The sequence below is a fragment of the Pleurodeles waltl genome, chromosome 10, assembly GCF_031143425.1.
Source record: "Pleurodeles waltl isolate 20211129_DDA chromosome 10, aPleWal1.hap1.20221129, whole genome shotgun sequence".
Taxonomy (NCBI): Eukaryota; Metazoa; Chordata; class Amphibia; order Caudata; family Salamandridae; genus Pleurodeles; species Pleurodeles waltl.
In genome coordinates, this window is record NC_090449.1 from 240,372,177 (window position 1) to 240,391,166 (window position 18,990).

Here is an 18,990-nt window from a genome sequence, read left to right on the forward strand (position 1 = left end):
CCCTTAGTGGGGACAAATAACAAGTGTGCCATAAAATGGGAGACTTTTATAAATTCAAATGAATTAGTGGCTAAACTGCAAGATTTAGTCTCCACTCATCATTTATCCGCCGTATCTAGTATACACACACCGCATCAGATTATGACCACTCCTGCAGAACTCTTTTCTTCCTTGAAAGAGTTAGCAAGGGAAATAAACAGCCGAAAATAGGCAAATGCAATAGATGGTTTAATAAAGTATGTAAAAAGGCCAAGTGCAGACTCTTGGAAGCAATAAAACAAAAAGATAGATCAATGATTATTTTGGTGAGGCGAGAGTATGCCACTGCAATTACGACTAGTAAGACTAAATAGGAGGAGGCAACTTGGCAGGAATTGCTATTAACAGCTAAAGAAAGTAATCCAAAGCAATGGTGGTCATTGGTAGCTCAAAGGGGGTGAATGGAGAATCCCAGACCTGATTGTCATATACCAGCTGATGATTGGATGTGTTATTTTACTGAACTCTATAGGCAGGAGTTTGTGCCTTCAACCGGCACAGAGAGAGTAAGGGTGACTGATAACACTTGTGCAGGTGGGCTCACACTGTTTACTTTAAGAAAAACCAGGATAGCCATTAAGGCCCAAAAATCGGGAAAGGTGTCTGGCTCAGATGGAATTCCATTTGATTTGTTTAAATCTGATCTTAAATTTTGGGGCCTTATATAAATAGTGTGTCAAATTCTGTCTTGGAAGGTAGTAACCCCTCCCCGCTCCTGGAAAGGTGCAATAATTGTTCCATTTTATAAAAAAGGAGATAGGTCAGTTCTGGGCAATTATAGAACAATAAGTCTGCTTGATAATTTGTAGAAAATATTTTTTTACCAGGTTTTGGGTAGGCTTGAGGATTGGATGGACGAAAATGAAGTCTTAAGTCACTTAGAGGCGTGCTTCAGGCGGAAAACAAGTACAGTAGATCGGGTCTTCCGTTTTCTCACAATTAAATGGAAGACAGTGGACCTGGACGGTAGAAGACTTTTTGTTGCCTTTGTAGACCTAAAGCCTGCCTTTGACCTAGTTCCCCGAAACAAATTATGGGAGATTTTGGGCAGGGCTGATGTCCGGGTCCTTTGCTAAAACTGATCCAGGAATGATATTCGGAGAGTTATGCTAGAGTAAGGTGGGGACCAAATGGGGAACTTACAGGAGAGTCCCCACTACAGAAAGGGGTGAGACAGGGGTGTGTGTTGGGTCCCACACTCTTTCTACTCTTTATAAATACTTGTATACCCTATTTGTATGACTATGATAATGATATCCCAAAGTTGGGTGGGGCAAAAACCCTGTGCCTATTGTTTGCAGATGACACTCTATTGCTATCACAGACTGCCTCTGGACTAGTTAGGCTCCTTGAGAAGTTTTCAGGGTTCTGTAGGGAGTATGGCCTACAAATAAATGCCCCCAAGACCAAATATATGGTTTGTGGTGATACAAAATATAGAGTGAAGAAAACGATATTCCTAGGTGGTAAAATCCCAGAAAGAGTCTCTAATTTTGATTATTTGGGAGTTAGGATGGAGGATTCTCATAAATGGTCAGCCCAACTGTTAAACTGTACCATGACCTTGAAGCAAAAGGCAGGGGGTATTTTGAGATTCGCTGGTAGATCTCCCAGTTTTTCTATTACACCAGCAACGGAAATATATAAAAGTCAAGCTAGAGGGGGAACCCTGTCTGGTGCAGAGTTATGGGGTCACGGCAGACTGCAGGATTTAGAGAGAGCGGAAAATGTTTCCTAAAGAACTTGCTAAAGATCCCCTTGAGTTCTCTCCCACGGCCTATTGGAATGGATCGGAATTTGTACTCCATTGCAGATATAGCTGCTATGAGGCCATTGCATTATTGGATTAGACTATGGTCCATAGAAACCTTAGAGCCGTGTAGAGCATGGCTTAGGGTGATGTTAGCTGCCCCACAAACTGAAAAAATTCCACCATTCAGATACGTGAAAAGCCCAAGCTGGGCTTGTGAACTTGAGTACTATTTGGATATGATTACATCCCCCTCAGTACAAACACTTTATCTTAGATTCAGAATTTGATCTTTACCGCTACGTGAACTTATTTCTAGATGGAAGCAGACTGAAAGTCAACTAGATTCTTGCCCGATGAGTTGTAAGACCGAAGAGAATATTGCCCATGTTCTATTTTACTTTCCAGCGTATAAAAATCAGAGGGCACGTTGGATAAGACCACTCTGCAAAATCCTGGGTATTAGGCATCGACATTCGGCCCTTAGGATTTGCAGATCGAGTCCACATGGGACTGTGGCCTGTACCGTGGGAAAGTTTTTAGAGGCAATTTGGCATATTAGAACCAAATCTTTCAGTATTAATGTATAATTTTCTTATAAGTTTATAACTGTGCTTTGACCATCACTTTTTTATGTGTGTCCAAAAATCGAATTTTTGTGTTTTGTATTTATTATAATTTTGTAATATTTTAGATTTTGTGCATTTTTTACAATATTATTGCAGATGAGTTCCATTTAACCATCACTGAGGATGTATTATTGTGTATGATGTGTTTTATGGTGTTTTAACTTTTATGGCTTTACCAATTTTAGATCGAACATTGTATATGATGATGATGACTTAGTTTTGGTTTGAATTTAATGGCTCTTTTAACTATTACTGAGGATTTACTATTGTGTATGTTGTGTTTTTAGGGTAATTTGCCGAAATAAAGCTTGAATGAAACATGAAACATAATTTTAATAATCACCGTGAATCATAGTAAATCATTTGAAAGGAACCTAGAACCTGTTTTTAGATTTGCCACACAGCTAGGTTCCAAACCACTGGATGTCATGGCCTCCATATATAAATCTAAGCAGGTGTAACTTATGGGGCAGGATAATGGGGTTGGGTAGGTGTGAAATGTCTCCAAATTACAGAGAATAAATGTTTACGACGGACGTTTCTGAGTGCCACCTTCCGTGCTCACTTCATATGCCCGACTCCTGTGGTGAGCAGTACAGCGTAAGCCTGTCACCTCTACGACTAGGCTGATAATTCAAGATTGCCTGGTCTTAGAAGGGGCAGATAAAATCCCCTGGTTAAAATACATCAAGGTCACGCTTGGGAAAATCATTATTAGAAATTGTTTTCAGGTCCCAGTGGCAGTTAATGATGTGAGCAACCAGAATCCAGAAATTTAAGGCCTGATTAAGAGTTTGGCGGGAGGGGTTACTCCGTCACAAATGTGACGGATATCCTGTCCGCTGTATTACAATTCCATATCAGCCTATGGAACTTGTAATACAGCGGACGGGATATACGTCATGTTTGTGACAGAATAACCCTTCCACCAAATTCTAAATTAGGCCCTAAGTTTGTTGATCTGTCATGAGGGAAAGAGAAACTGTTGAACTGGAAACAGCAAGCATATCTGCCCTCACCCTCTTACTTACTCAACCGTTTATCCTGCCCTACATCAGAATGGTCACAAAAGCAGATCGCAGGTTTTTATTAACAAGATTTTTTTTTAACAATGTACACAGGTTGCTTGCTTTTACTGAACCAGAGGCGTTGGGTTGCTCCCTCACGCCTTAGGCCTGCAACAATTTCTCTGAACAAAGCCCTTTACACTTACGTTTTTTTAACCTTTTATATGAAACCAAGGAGAGAGCTGATCATTCCAGTAGTTGAACATTTACACTTTGTGCAAAGGAGAGTTGCACTTGTCTTTCTCCAGCAACGTCATACTAGTGTTACAAACAACTCTATAGCCGACTTTCTGGTACAAGTTGGGAAATCAGGAAAGGCCTCAGCTAGATTAATGTCTTATCTCTTTTTAACTTACCATATTCATTGTTATTGTCTTGCTGAGTTATGGGCAGGTCAAGGGTTTATACCTTTTTTTACTATATTTATTCACATTGTATTATATCATAAGCTTTATGAGGAATTGACTGTCACAGATTTTTATTTTTATAAGTTTTTATTACAATTAGATGGATTTTATTCTTGGTGAATATGTATGAACTTACATAGTTTCATGAAACCGAATAAAGAACTGAATTGGTGAAGAACACTCTACTTCCATGATCTTCCATTAACTGGGCACTCACACTAAAAACCTTCAATCGAAACTACCATGAAAAGTAGCAGAAACACATTATATATTTCTTTTACCTGTGGCGACTTTCCGGCTCCGGATGTTTGTCTGGGTAGAGTCAAAAGCACTCCATTGAAAAGCTGATTTGTTTCCTGATTGTCCTTGGTTATGTCAGCATTCTCATGAAGACCAAAAACCTCTGGGTGCGTTATAAGTGGCAAGCTTCTTATGTAATCAATGTATGACTGCAAACAAACAATTGAACTGAATCAAGTGCACCAATTTGCTGGTTAAATGCTTTGAACAAGTGTATTAAAATACTGGCTAAACTACAATGAAAATCATCAGCGTATCATTTTTTTTATCAATAAAAACATATTTAACATAGATGTAATCCTTTAACATATCTTTGACTGTGAGACCATCATTGAACGCGAGAAGCAGAGCAAATAGTGACATCACCGTTTCCCCATGGGACACTCTACATTTTAAATTCTTGCTAAGTGCGATGAGGAATTTGTTACTTACGTGTAACTCCAGTTCCTCAACATTGGCCTCATTTATGGATTCACATGACTGAATCATTCCCTGTCGGCAGGCTGGAATGTCTGGCCTCATTCCAGGTAATGGCACAAGCATGCAAATCCATAAAATATCCAAAGCTGGAGAATATAAAGGATTTGCATGTAACTCCAGTTCTTCAGCATTGGTATCTTACATATATTTATATGCTTGAATCATTCTCCTTTTGGCAGACGTGGAATTTGAATTTCCAAATGGTGACAGGGAATCATTCAGGCATATAAATCTTTGAAAGATCAAGTTCTGGAAAAGTGATGAGTTTTCTATCCAACGTTGAAAAGGTAGGTACCTAATGAGGGACTACTGTCTTTGAATCTTTTGATGGTGGTACGTTTTAAAGAGATATTTGTCTCTGAAATTCAGAAATACATGAAGCACACTCATACATTGTGGTACAGTTGTGTCATTTAAAATGCAAATATATAAAAATTTGATAAATGTGACCATGTGTGAGGGGGATCTCTATTAGTATTGGATGACCACAATGGATAGTCTTCCTAGTTTGAAGTACATAATCAATGTGTGCAGTTGACCAGATGCTTTCTAAGCCTATTGGGTGAAGATAAAAAAAGCTGTTATTAATAATAAGGGTGGGGTAGATTCCACTACCATCACTATTCTAGTGCAGAAAATTGGATAGCAATGATGTGAATTTGTAAGACGTCATCCTAATGTTCTCTCGCATCTTGGTAACACGTGTGTTGAATTTATTGTACCTCAAGAATTAGTTCTAAATCTTGTTTTAAAGCAAATTACCAAAAGTTTGATTCATGAAGAACTCCATTTTCTTTTTAAGATGGAAACTGATCCAGTTTCTTTAGCAGGTGAGTTATTTTTTATATTTTTGCAAGTATTAATATTTATGTAACTTTTATTGTACATATTGAGATTTTAATGTGCTCAACTGTAGACCTGTGATTAACCTTTCTATTTAATGTGTGTATTTGAGGTCCAGGTCACTTTGTTTAATTTGTTGTAATAACTCATTTGTGTTCTTAACTAATGGTTTCAACGATTTGCATAATAACATTATTTATTAAATATTGGGCATGTTTTAATCATGTGCTGTTGGTCCATTAAAAACAGGCTTTTGGATTCATATGGTACAAGGGGGTCAAAATGGCTTTGTAGGAGCACATGCTGGTCTTGTGTCAGGTGCAGGATAAACTAGCCCCTTCTGACAATGTTTTCTACTATATCAAAGAACATATGATGGTTATGTGTATATGTTAAGGTAAGTGGGGGGAAGGGGTGGCTGGGCCATAATAAAAGCAGATACTCTCTTCTAACTTGAAAGGGAAGAGGACTCTGGTTGGCTAGGTTGTTTTCCACAAATACTACCCCATATCTTGGAAGGAGCTTTGGTATTTTAGGCATAGAGAGTGTGATGAAAATTAACAAACATTTGAGAAGAACAGTGTTGATGATAACAAGGAGGAGGGTTGGGGTGTTACACCTCCTAATAAATTTGTATTATTTAGTAAATAGTTGGTTACAGAAGCTTTCAGTCCGGTATGGTAAGGTGCCTGTCGGTTTTTCACCTGGGATTTTAAATAATCACTCAGAGAAAAACACACATACGCTCTTCTGTTTTGAAGGTTTTAAAACATGGGTATTTTTCAAAATACTGTGTTTTAAGTACCCCTCACAAGCTGCACTCCTTTCCATTGGCCTTTAAGCCCCCTCGTGCGCTGCTTCTCATATAATGATTACCATGATTTGTAAGCGTGATTGTCACAAATCTGAAGCTCGTCTCCCCGTCCTCCCCCAGTATCACTGACCAAGCTATGCCCCTGTTGTCAAAGTTTGTTCTCGAAATTCATACATGCTAATCTGCACTTGAGTTCCCACCATATTTAAATGAGACGTTCTCTCATTTTGACAGAAAAGACAAAACAAATGTAGACAAATTTCAATACTAGAATGATCCTTTCAGCTGGTAACACCTTCGATATGAATGTACTCTGTGTCCTGACACGTCTGGCTAATAATATACAACCTAGGGGCACTGGTCCTGTGATTCCGAGCTCTGCCGTCTCAAAACACGCATCATCACAGAGATATTTTGGGGTAATGTGTGCGCTATGAATGCGAAAAGAGGCGCACAGATCCCTTCTGCGCTGGCGCAGCACAGGAAATGGCATCATGAAATGGCCCCTGGCGCTGAAGCCACCTTAGGAATGTCAACAGCAGTTTCTGGGGTGCAATCCTGGTGGGTGTGATATTTCAAAAGATAAACAATTTGCAGAAGAAATAGAAATAGAATTCACATTTAATCCCCCCACTGCTACTGAAGAATGGACCTCCTTGTCCTATGTCTAAATAGCTATGAAACAGAGCTGAACTCTCACAGTAAGGACACGTTCTTACCTGATAAGGGCCATGGAGTGGAACATAGTATTCGTCTTTCACCGAGAGCTTATATTTGTCTAATTCTATATCTTTATTGTAGAATATAGAAAGAAGAGACAGCAGGAGTCGTCTGTCTTTGTCATCAGTCACTCTGCCGCCATAGTTACATTCACCTGTAAAATAAGCAACTCAGGTTTAATGATCCAAAATATACATGAGTACGCTTTTTGTTAGAATTAATGCAGCAAAAAAATACAATTAATCCACCAAGAGAGAATTTTTAGAAAAGATCAAACCAGGAAAAATGTCCTGCTAGGAGAACTCGGTAGTCATAGTTCTTGCACTCCGACACTTAAGGACCATTTCAGAATTGGACAGGAGATGTTTGTCCATAAGAATTGTCCTACCTTAAAACAAGCATTAGAAAAGCCAATAAGCCTCTAAGAAGGCTGTCTTGATGGTGAGCAGCCGGAGGGGATGGTTGTGCAAAGGCTCGAAGGGAGCACACATGAGAAACGTGAGGACACGATTTAAGTCCCATTGAGGCATATTAAAGGGCGTAGGGGGAAACATATGTACAAGCCCTTTGAGGAATCTATGTACAATGGGAGATTTGAACAAAGAAGGCTGGTCAGGCATCCAAAGAAATGCCAATAAGGCAGAAAGATAGCCCTTTAGAGTCCCTAAGGTAGAACCCTTCTGGACTAGAGACAGAATGAAGAGAAGAATGTCAGAAAGAGGAGCAGAAAGAGGGTCAATAGACCTTTCTGTACAATAATATACAAAGCATTTACAATGGCAGGTGTATCCCGTTTACTGGAGGGATGCCTGGCTGCCAAAATAACCTTACAGACTTCGGGAGGAAGATCAAAAGCCATCACCTGCCACCGCTCAATCTCCATGAATGAAGGTGCAGAGTTGACAATTCTGGGTGGAGAACCCTCCCCTGCTGCTGCGACAGAAGATCCTCCCGAAAGGGCAGCCTGATCGGAGGATTGATTTTGAATAGCTCTGGATACCAGACTCTTTGTGCTCAATCCAGAGCCACTAAGATGACTTGGGCCTGGTCGTTCTTGATCTTCTTGAGAACTCCGGGCAGAAGCGGTATGGGTGGAAATGCGTATAGCAGGCCTGAATTCCAGTCATGCCAAAAATCGTCGCCGAACGATTGCTGCCTTGGAAATTCCAACACACAATACAGCTGACATTGCGCATTCTCTGCGGAGGCAAACAGATCTAACCAAGGCTCTCCCCACCGCTGAAAGAGTCCTTGCGCCACCTCAGGATAGAGATATCATTCGTGATCCGCTAGCTGAGTTCATCCGCCCTGGCGTTCAGAGAAACTGCCAGGTGTTGAACCGCCAGGGTTATACCCTGCTGTTCCAGCCATGTCCAAAGACGCAGACTCTCTTGACAAAGGGTCCACGACCCCACACCGCCCTGCTTGTTGCACTACCACATTGCGGTGGTGTTGTCCGTGAACACCTGCACTATCTTCACTTTCACAACAGGAAGAAATGCTTTCAATGCTAGCAGGATTGCCCTAAGCTCCAATAAGTTGATATGGAGCCCGGATTCCGCTGGAGACCAGAGGCCCCTGATCTCCACCTCTCTCATGTGGCCGCCTCATCCCAGAAGTGACGCATCTGTCACTACTGTGAGATCTGGTTGGGGAAGGGAGAGGAGTGTGCCTTTGACCCAATTGCAGTTTACAAACCACCACTGCAGGTCTTTTGCAGTTCCCTCTGAGATATGAAAGGTGTTGGTAAGATTTCCCTGATGCTGTGCCCACTGGAACTTCAGGTCCTATTGCAGAGCCCTCATATGCCATCTGGCATGTTTGACTAACAGGATGCAGGAAGCCATGAGTCCCAACAGCCTCAGAGTCTGTCTCACCGAAACCCAGGATAGAGGCCGAAACATCGGTATCATAACCTGAATATCCTGCACTCGCTGCCCGAGATGATAGGCCCGAAACTGCCCTGTGTCCAGAACAGCTCTGATGAAAGGGAGCTTCTGAGAGGGAGTCAGGTGTGACTTCGGCACATTTATAGTGAACCACAGCGAAAGCAGGAGGCTCGCCGTCGTCTGAAAGTGAGTGACGAGAGCCTGGGGCGTAGGAGCCTTCAGCAGCCAGTCATCGAGGTAGGGGGAGACTGAAATCCCTAACCTGCGCGGATGAGCTGCCACCACCGCCATAACCTTGGTGAACACCCGAGGGTCACTAGTGAGGCCGAAGGGGAGCACAGTAAACTGAAAGTGCTTGTGGCCCACCTTGAACTGCAAATAACGCCTGTGGGCGGGCAGGATGGGGATGTGAAAATACACATCCTGCAAGTTCAACGCTACCATCCAGTCTCCTTGGTCTAGGGCAGACAAGACCTGAGCTAGAGTGAGCATCTTGAATTTCTCCTTTTTGAGGAAGAGATTGACATCCCTTAAATCCAAAATAGGGCGAAGACCCTTGTTCTTTTTTGGGATCAGAAAGTAGTGGGAATAACAACCATTGCCTACTTCTGGCATTGGGACTCTTTCTATGGCTCCCTTGGCCATGAGAGCCGTAACTTCCTCACAGAGTAAGATCAAATGGTCCTCCATCAGCCGTTCTTTTACTGGAGGGATAGATAGACGAAAAGACTGGAAGGGGAGGGAATAGCCCTTCTGTATGATCTACAAGACTCATTTGTCCGATGTTATGGACCACCAGTGAGGGAGATGAAATTGAATCCTCCCTCCAACTGGACGGACATGGTCTTGCAGAACCATACTAGGAGGGCTTGGGCATTGCGGCAGAGGGGGGCTGGGTGGTGGCCGACCTCTGGCTAGACCCCCTGGGTCTGAAGGTACCACGACCTCGTCCGCACACGGGATGCTGTGAAGCTGGAGGACGGTGGCTAACCTGGTGTTGGTGTGGTACTGTGCCCTGCCTGAAGCCTTGAAAGGGGCAATAGGCAGACTGCTGGCGAACAGGCGCTGACAGGCCCCAGGATCTGGCCGTAGCTTGAGGATCCTTGAATCTCTCAAGCGCAGAGTCTGCCTTCTCACCAAAAAGGCATGAGCCATCGAAAGGCATGTCCATCAAGTTTGACTGGACATCCCCCGAAAAGCCAGTGGTACGCAGCCAAACGTGGCGTCGGAGCCACTGTTGTAGAAATTGCCCTGCCCAGAAAGTCAGTCATGTCCAAGCTACACCTGATAGAAAACTTGGCTGCAGCTCTCCCATCCTTGACAGCCTGGGTGAGAGTGTTCCGTACGCTCCGGGACCTGGGGCAGCACTTGTGCCATTGTATCCCATAAAGTATGGGAAAAACAGCCAAATAGGCAAGAGGTGTTTACCGACCTCAATGCTAGGCTGGAGGAAGAAAACATCTTCTTTCCAAGTTGGTCCAGCCTCTTGGATTCCCTATCCGGGGAAGCGGAAGGGAAGGAACCACAGGAAGTGGAGGATTGCACCACCAAGCTCTCCGGGGTGGGGTGTTGGGTGAGGAAACAAGGGCTGTTTGGAGCTGGTCGATGATGGTGGCTGATTGTTCTATTTACAGGCGCCCCTGTGTTGGGTTTGAACCACATCCCCAGAAGGACATCTGTAAGGGCTTCACTGAAGGAAACATAGGCTCTGATGTAGCAACCCCTGGCTGAAGCACCTCTGTCAGAAGATTAGTCCTGACTGGCACCATAGGTAAGTCTAGGTCCAAGACTTCAGCTGCCCTACGCACCACCATGGCATAAGATACCCCCTCCTCCGTAGCCACAGAAGGAGGAGAGAGCCTGTCAGCATCTGGAGAAGTATCCAGTCCACTGGCTTCCACTATATCCCCATACCAGTCCTGCTCCAATCCATATTCTAAAGGGTCCTCAGACCCCTCCCACTCCTCACCTGTACCTGGATGTTCAAAATAAGCTTCAGCCACTGATCTGGGCCTAGTCGGCGCATTCAAAGTCAGAATCGGTGTTGTACGACATCGTTCTGGCTCCATCATCAGCAGGAATGAGGATGGGGCGACCACCACCACTGGGCGTCGGTGGTGGAGGGAGCGTCAACATCGGGCCCGGCGCTGGAGGAGGCCGACTGTGAGAACTTGGCGCTGGTCTGGATCCGCTATCGGATCCTGAGGTCCCCAATGGCGCTGAGGCCGAAGCCACCGATGTCAAATTCGATGGGGCCCCTGCTAACCCCGCAGGGTCCGAAGACCCACCTGTGGGGCCTACCCGCTCAAAAACAAGGCACATGGCCTCGTAAGATTCCTTTATTTGAGTGGGGTCGCTTTGGCTCCCAGAAAGAGGGGGAGACGCAAAGTCGGCCCTAGCAACAGCTCCGTGAAACCATGCTCAGGACTTCGACATTCCCGAGACGCCTTGTCAGCCAATGGGCGTGGCGAAGTCGAAGTCCACTTGGACTTCTTCTTCTTTTTGTGCCTCTTCCCTGAGTGCCCCGAGGACCCCGAGTGGGACGAAGAGGACTTGGGGCTCCTGGAGAAGTTCAGTGACCTCCTCCTTGAGCGGGACCATGATCTCCAAGGAGTCGCACCGGCCGAAGTCAAATGCCGGGCCGCGATGAGCTTTGGGGACCACTCCCTCAAAGCTTTCGGACCCACGGCATGACTTCGAGTCGTGGTCCCTGTCGAGCCACCAGAGGCATACCTCATGGGGGTACGTCACCGACATTGTGCGATGACAGGCGCCGCACGGCTCGAACCCCGTCTTCCTAGAGGACATCCTCACACAGATGACAAAAGATCTTCGATAAAATAACGAAAAAAGGCTTGGCAAAAAAGCCAAAGGGTGGCTCGATCCCGGACCTGCGCTTAACCGGCACGGAAGGAAAAGAACTGACATGCGCGTGCCAAGGTGGCGTCTACATAGACGACCGTGACATCACAGATGGCTCCAACGATGCTGACTAAGCCACGCGGTGCCTGACGACGCACGCGGAACCGAATGACGCCACCCGACAGCGCATGCAGGGCATTGCTCAGCAAAAAGATTCCGGATTCGAAGCTGACGCCAGGGAATTCAAAGGTAAGGAATCTGCAGCTAGAAGTCTCTGTCAGATTTACCATGAAGGTAATCATTTCATAACACTTCTAACCAGCTTTCCTTCTTCCCAGAGGGTGGAATTCTGATTTAATAGCCCAAAATAATAGTGTGCCCTTCAATTGAAAATATGGGTTGGACTGGTCCCAATGGAGCAGGGTCAATAATGATTTGCATATGGCTAGGTCCAAACAGAGGTGGTGGGCAAACAAAAAAGGATTGGGATGCGGCCCGAGTGATGGCCAGTGGCTGAAATTGATTGAGGCATTCCATCCATCACCTTGTTGTTGTTGCGGCTGACGCTTCAAACAAATATATGGCACAGAACTTGATGGCCAAAAATGACATAGTAAGATGCATTCAAGGGGTAATGATTATAAAAAACATGATGAGTGCCTGACATTGTTTTCCAAAAATGTCTGCAAAACCACAGATACAGCATTTCCATTGGCAGAATGTACATGACTTATTTGAGGAGCCTTAAGTCCTCTTATTTCACAAAATGTGAAAATGACTGCAGCGATCCATTGGAAAACAGTCTTTTCCTCTTTTGTTGTCTGAATAGGTAGTCTTTTCTCAGCAAAAGTCAATAATGAAGTGAAAGAACTAGAGACTTCAAGTTCTCTGGAGGTAGTCCATATTGGTAGTTTTGCTTCACTAAAGGAACACAAGGCTCTGTTGGAGTGAACGTGAACCCAAAGTGACTCCTCTGTAGCACTGGGTGGTCACAGCCCTCTGACTCGGCAATGTGGAGAATGATGGAAGCAGGCAGCTGAGTGATATTTTATCTATACCTATGAGTGAGGTGTCTAGTGACACCTGCTGAAATATTTTCCATTCGCTGTAACCGCAGTTCTTGTCACTTCCATAAGTGTTGTATGGCTTCATTGTGTTTGGTATGTTTGCAGATCACGTGTTGGGTGAGTGGAATCCTCTTCAGGGATGTTACACGTAGCACCAGAAGATTCCTAGCAATAAGGTTGAGGATATTACAGCTTCCCTTCCCATGGAGTAGAGTCTGCGGACTGCTCTTCATAGACCTATTAGTACTTTCTACAATGACCAGATTCTGGGCTGCAATACACATTCAACACAGGGACCCTCCCAACAACAACACCTCGACTAAACCATTTGGGTGTTAGTGCACAGAAAAGCAGTTTTCTACACAGTAACAGCTTGACTCGTTTTTAATGCCAAGCCTACAGCCTCCCAAAACATCCTCCATTGACCATTTGCTAATCTCCTGCCCCCCAGTATAGAAATATTTGGAAAAAACGTGAAGATTTTCCCTTTTCTGGATCTTATGAACCAGTACTTTTCAACAATTTTTCTTTAGGAGAGTTAGATATGCAGCATCAAGTAAGACAGATATCATGTCAGAAGCAGGAAACCCATTAACCCATTAACGCATTCATCAAGACTGGAAGCAAATCTAGGATCAGAGGAAAAACATAAATGAAGCTGATGCCTGATCTCTGTGGAGAAAAGCTGCCCTGGCTGATATCAAACAGGACCAATGCCCTGCTGTGTGTACCTGCATCAAAAGTTGAGGTATGAAGAAAGACTTTCCAGGAACCAGAATGATATGCACCCAGTTGACCTGGATTATAGAGTTAGGCAATTAGTGGTTGGCCGTACTTGCACCTTGAACACCTGGAATACAGCACAGTAACGCATTCCTGAGGATGTTACCCTAAGGCAGACAGAGATGTCGCCCTTTGAGGTCACCACATTCACTTAACACTTTTTGGGGTAGTTGTATCTCGGGTTTTGAAGTCCATGATAAGCTCCAGTCACTCCCCATTTCCTCCACAATCCTCAAGGTGATCTACCCTTCGATGACTAATGTCTTATAAATGTCAGAAGCCTCAAGTTTTAGAGTTATCAGATAATAACCTAGATGACTGAGTTCCCAGTCCCATGGGCATCGCCATACCCATTGCTGTTTGGAAGATGGAGGATCCTGAAAATTGTAAAGCCATTGGGTGTTGACAGTTGCCAGCATTCTGGGCTTGGACTCGAACTAGGACTTGGAATCAGGTGGAGCTTTCACTAGCCCCTCCTGAAGTTTTGTTTGGTACCCCAGTCACTGACACCTGAGCACGTGTGCCCAAGTAGACCAGACATCCATTAACTGAACATTTTGTTCCTATTCTTTTGCACGTCATAAACCTCTTCCCACACACACTGGTGTTAAATGAAACAGTTGATGCAGTTTGTGAAGGGACAATGGTCCTGACTGACAGAAACACATTCTTATCAACAATCATTTTCATGAATGATGGGTCTATTCGCTTTACTAATTTCTTGAAGTGGCGAAGACCCTAATAACGTTGATTGGGTTGGCACAATCGTCTTCATGTACTGTATCCACGGTTTAAAAGATTCTACTTGTTCTCTCTTCAAAGAGAACATTCCGATTTCAGTTTTCCTGATGCACTCTGCGTAATTTTTAACTTATTGCTATTAAAAGGTAAATCTTTTTGGAATTCAGAACTCCTTGAAAAATAACTTTAATCTGTGCAAAGCGTTAGTTTTTTTTAATAACAAATTAGGAAAGTCGATAAGAGGTGGTTTTGTGATTAGCCCACCTGACAATCTTGTGAACATCTCCCACCAGACAGCTTCACCTAGAAATCCATCAGGGATATTGGTTCAAAGCAAGCTAGGGTCTGTGATGATCTTTTTTTAAAATAAAATCAGCACCACTTTGTCAAGATTCAACAATTTCTACTGTTTCAGGCAATAAGAAACGTTTTTGTCCTGGATGGCATCACTTACTGATGCTGTTCGTTTTTGGTTTTGTTTATATTTGCTGTGGCACATGCATACTAATTATGTGCTGACACCTTTGTTGTTTATTCCTATTTATTGAGATCTGCTGTAAAGGGATTGAAAATGTTTTACCTATGAGGCAATTAGGGCTGCTAGTGCTGTGTGTCACAAGGGAGGCCCCTTGCCCCTTCTTCTCTTAAGGGAGCATCTTTAGGTTTCTTTTAGCCAAGTGCATGGTAACGATGGTGAGATCTGACTTGCTTGCAATAATCAAATGTTCCAAATAAATGCGAGGGTTGAGGTCCCTTCAGCTAATAAAACGCATTTATAACTTCTGCATCACGAGGACCAGGAAAGGACAGAGCAGCTGGACATAAAAGTAAGCAATAAAGGCACAGCAGTGTAGGGATATTGTTCAGCAGGTAAGGTAAGTATTGAATCGCCCTTTAAAAACAACAAATTTGAAAATGTCTTATAGGGCATGAATACGGCTACTCTGCCATCCGGGAACACCCCTTTGGTTTGAGTGGCACTCAGAGTTTGAGACCTAGTGCCAGACTTACCTTGTCTCGCGTGTCTCTTTTTTCTGGCTTGTTAATAGCGGCCTGGACTAACACACAGCGGTTCCGGGGTGCACAACGTCTGAGAAGCATGCTCCAAAGCCAGCTTCTGATTTCATTAAAGCAAAGGCAAACCTCCCTCTCAGAACTGCCCAGTGCTTAGTTTGTAAAAAGGTAAGTAGCAGGGCTCTTCTCAGGAGGCCACAGCAGCCTGCACCACCCATTGCCCTTGCTAGCAGTGCCAAATGAACTACAAACCATCGCACTGCAACAAGTGTGAAAACGGAGCCTCATCTAGGCCATCCAAAGCTATAAAAATGGTGTAAGTGGCAGGTAATCTTCTTTAATGTATATCGACCTATTAAACCCTGTTGTTGTGCTCATCTCAAAATTAGGCAGACAGCGTCACCATGTGGTGAGCTGTCACTAGAGCCAGTGCTGATGGTTAAGTGTCGGTGCCGAGTACTGGAAACCACCGGCTCAAATTAACCGCTGGAACTGCTGAAGCATAATTTTAATAACACTAGTGGGTAAGTGGTTCTAATTGGGCCACTCTTGTGAGCTTGTGGTCCTCAGCAGAATATCAAATAGCAAAGTCAGAAATTTAGGTCCAAGCACGGTGTAAACGTGTAGAAAGTAGCAAGAGGAATGTAGAGGGGCAGATACATTTATGTTTGAATTGGACTTTTAAAGTGCATTTAGCATGCAGTGATTAAGGGCCAGATGTATCAAAGGGTTTTACCCATTCTGTCCTTATGGGAAAATGTGTTCGTACATATGGCCCTAAGGCCATGTAAAAAACGAGGAGTGCTATAAACATTGGTTGAGAAAGAGTCAAATCATAATGGATTTACAGAATCTTCACAGATTTTGGGCCTTATATACTAAGATTGCATTTACAAAAAATGGCTGCAAATTGTGCACTGACATTTTGCGAGTGAATCTTATTGTGCAAACTGACCATGTGCTATTATGTCTATTCGCAAAAATCACCGTTCACGGGAAGGGGGAGGGTCATAGAGTGATGTGTCTAATTAATATTCATTAGGACAATTGCAATTTGTGATCCCTTGTGTTTTTGGCGGAAATCACAGGAATGGTTGTGGGCAAGGGACAGCAGACCTCTATCACTGGGTTTGCATTTCCAAATGGGTAACCTTTTAAAAAAAAGAAAAAACACTTCTGTTTTCTTTTGTTTCTTTTGGTAAAAAAATGTTTCCTATTTGAGAAAACTTTAGAGGAGCAGGCAGTAGTCCGCTGGACCTCAGACTACTGCCCCTGAGACTGCCAGCCTCATTCCTAAAGGGAAGGCGGCACTACAAGGACCCCCCTTTGCAAATCAGTTACCATCTTCTTTGAGGAGTCAGTAACTGGTCAATTGTTTTCAACTACAATTATGGTTGCAAATCATTGATATTCAGGTTACGAATATCACTTTGGAAGGAATGCACCTTTCATATCCCTTCCAAACTGCAATTCTCCATGGGTCGTGAAACAAACTGTATGAGTCTGAACAACTTTTCTGACTCGTACAATGGGTTTTGCACCTAGTAAATAGGGATTCTGCGGTCACAAACCAGTAATTTGGGGAATGGCAGGGTCTGGGATTGCGAGATCCTTTAGTTTATCAGAGCTCATGGCTCTTTCCGTACGGCTTCAGGAAACGAATTACTCAGATGGACAGAGGCACCAGGAAATCCCTGTGACTTAGGTGTGTTCTCTTTGTCTTAGAGACCTGGAGACATTGCAAATCTGACGATCTCAGATTGCAAGCTGGATAGAAGGGCGTGACTTGCTTTGAAAGAGAGATGCTTTTGTGCACACGCAGAGAATCTTGAATTAAATGCACTCCTGAAGCAGAAACCAGTGTAGCGACTTCAAGGCTGGAAAGGTGTGACTTGATCACTCACGTTTCACCAACACCCTCCGTTCTGAATTAACTGCAACCTGTATACTGACACCCTGGGCGGGTCCAGGTAAATGACATTACAGTAATCCAATCGCCAAGAGGTGACATCATTGATGACTGCTGCTTTGTGTGGAAACAATAGTAAATGTATAACTCGCGTCAAGCACAGAGTTGAAAGAATACAGGCGATATGATTCTGAGGTCAAGGGGAGGTTGAACTCTGTTATTATTCCTAGTTTTCACGCCTGTGGCTGGGCAAGGTAAGGGCCGTTGTACTTGGCCATATTAATGGGGCAAGAGCAGAGTCGGACTAGGACAGAAAATATGCATGAGCAATAAAATAAGAGTAGCCTCAATTAGTGAATCATATAACTGAAAAAATGTGGCCCAAATGTATAAATTGGTGCAGTTTTGACCTTCTAAAGGCACACTGTATAAGTGTTTTGCAAGGTATGGGCGACTACATCCATGTGTGCTTGCTGCAGGCAATGTTTGTGACATTATCAGGGAGATGAGAAAACCAGCTGACGTGGCCATTAAGCAGGCCCTCAAACAGCCGTTCAGGCACTGCCTAATTGCCCTATAGGCCAGTCCCACACTGGACCAGAGTGCTGTTTCGCTGAATGGAAACCAAATCTCTGTTTTGCCCAGTTTAGTTTCAGCTGGTTGTAACACATCTTATAGCCCATGCCTAGCAAGCAGCTCTGGAAGTTGCTGATTGGAGTTTCTGGGTCATCATACCCACCTGTCAACATTACCTGCATGTCTTTGGTATACACAAAGGAAGACAAGTCGAACCGTAGACGTAAGTGACTCAATCGGTTCAAACTAGTTAAAAAGAAGGAGACCTACATCTAAGGAGTCAGGTCAAACAGAAAATAACATAGCAGATCATTGGTGCAGGTGATGATGAAAAGGCACCGATGATGTAATAACACCAAGGCAACTGCGTGTCCTTAGTATGAGAGTTAGCTCAGTGATGGCCAAAATTTCTGCATAGACAGGTTCAACTCCACACTTGAAGCAGGTATAACAACCTTTTAGACTATACATCTTCCTGGACTAGGTTGCAAATAACTCTCTCCAATAAGGGAGGTGAGTCTGTTGGCACCCAGTACTATATATATTAATGTAGGTTTCTACAAAAGACGGACACACATGTATTGCTGACTGTTGGGAATGGCCCATTCTGCAGGGTTATGCCCAAACGTTTTGCCTATCTCCTCCTATTTTTCGGACATTCTTTTTGTTGGCTTTAGGACTTTGGTCACTTTACCACTGCTAATCAGTGTTAAAGTGCAAGTGCTCTTTTCCCTAAAACTTGATATAATTGGCTTATGCCTGTTTGGCTTATTTAATTTACCTGTAAGTCCCCTGTAAAGTGGTATACCATATACCCTGGGGCCTGTAAATTAAATGCTACTAGTGGGCCTGAAGCTCAGATTGCACCACCCACAGAAGTAGCCCTTCAAACTTGTATCAGGCGTGCCACTGCAGTGCCTGTATGCACAGTTTACTGCCAGATTGACTTGGCAAGTCAAACTACTTGCCAAGGCCTAAACATCCTTTTTACCACACCTAAGTCACCCCTAAGATAGGCCCTAGACAGCCCTATGGGCAGGGTGCTGTGTATGTAAAAGGTAATACATCAATTTTTGTGTATTACAAGTCTAGTAGTGACA

General features: G+C 43.8%; 1 protein-coding gene across 1 annotated transcript in view; it reads right to left on the reverse strand.

Annotated features, from left to right (window-relative positions):
- Positions 1 to 18,990, reverse strand: part of DNAH3 (dynein axonemal heavy chain 3) — a 536,699-nt gene that overhangs the window by 49,743 nt on the left and 467,966 nt on the right. The window contains exons 56-57 of the mRNA XM_069210285.1: positions 7,049 to 7,203; positions 4,174 to 4,341 (exon numbers count right to left, since the gene is read on the reverse strand). Coding sequence (XP_069066386.1) covers positions 4,174 to 4,341; positions 7,049 to 7,203 — 323 coding nt within the window. The remainder of the gene's footprint in view (positions 1 to 4,173; positions 4,342 to 7,048; positions 7,204 to 18,990) is intronic.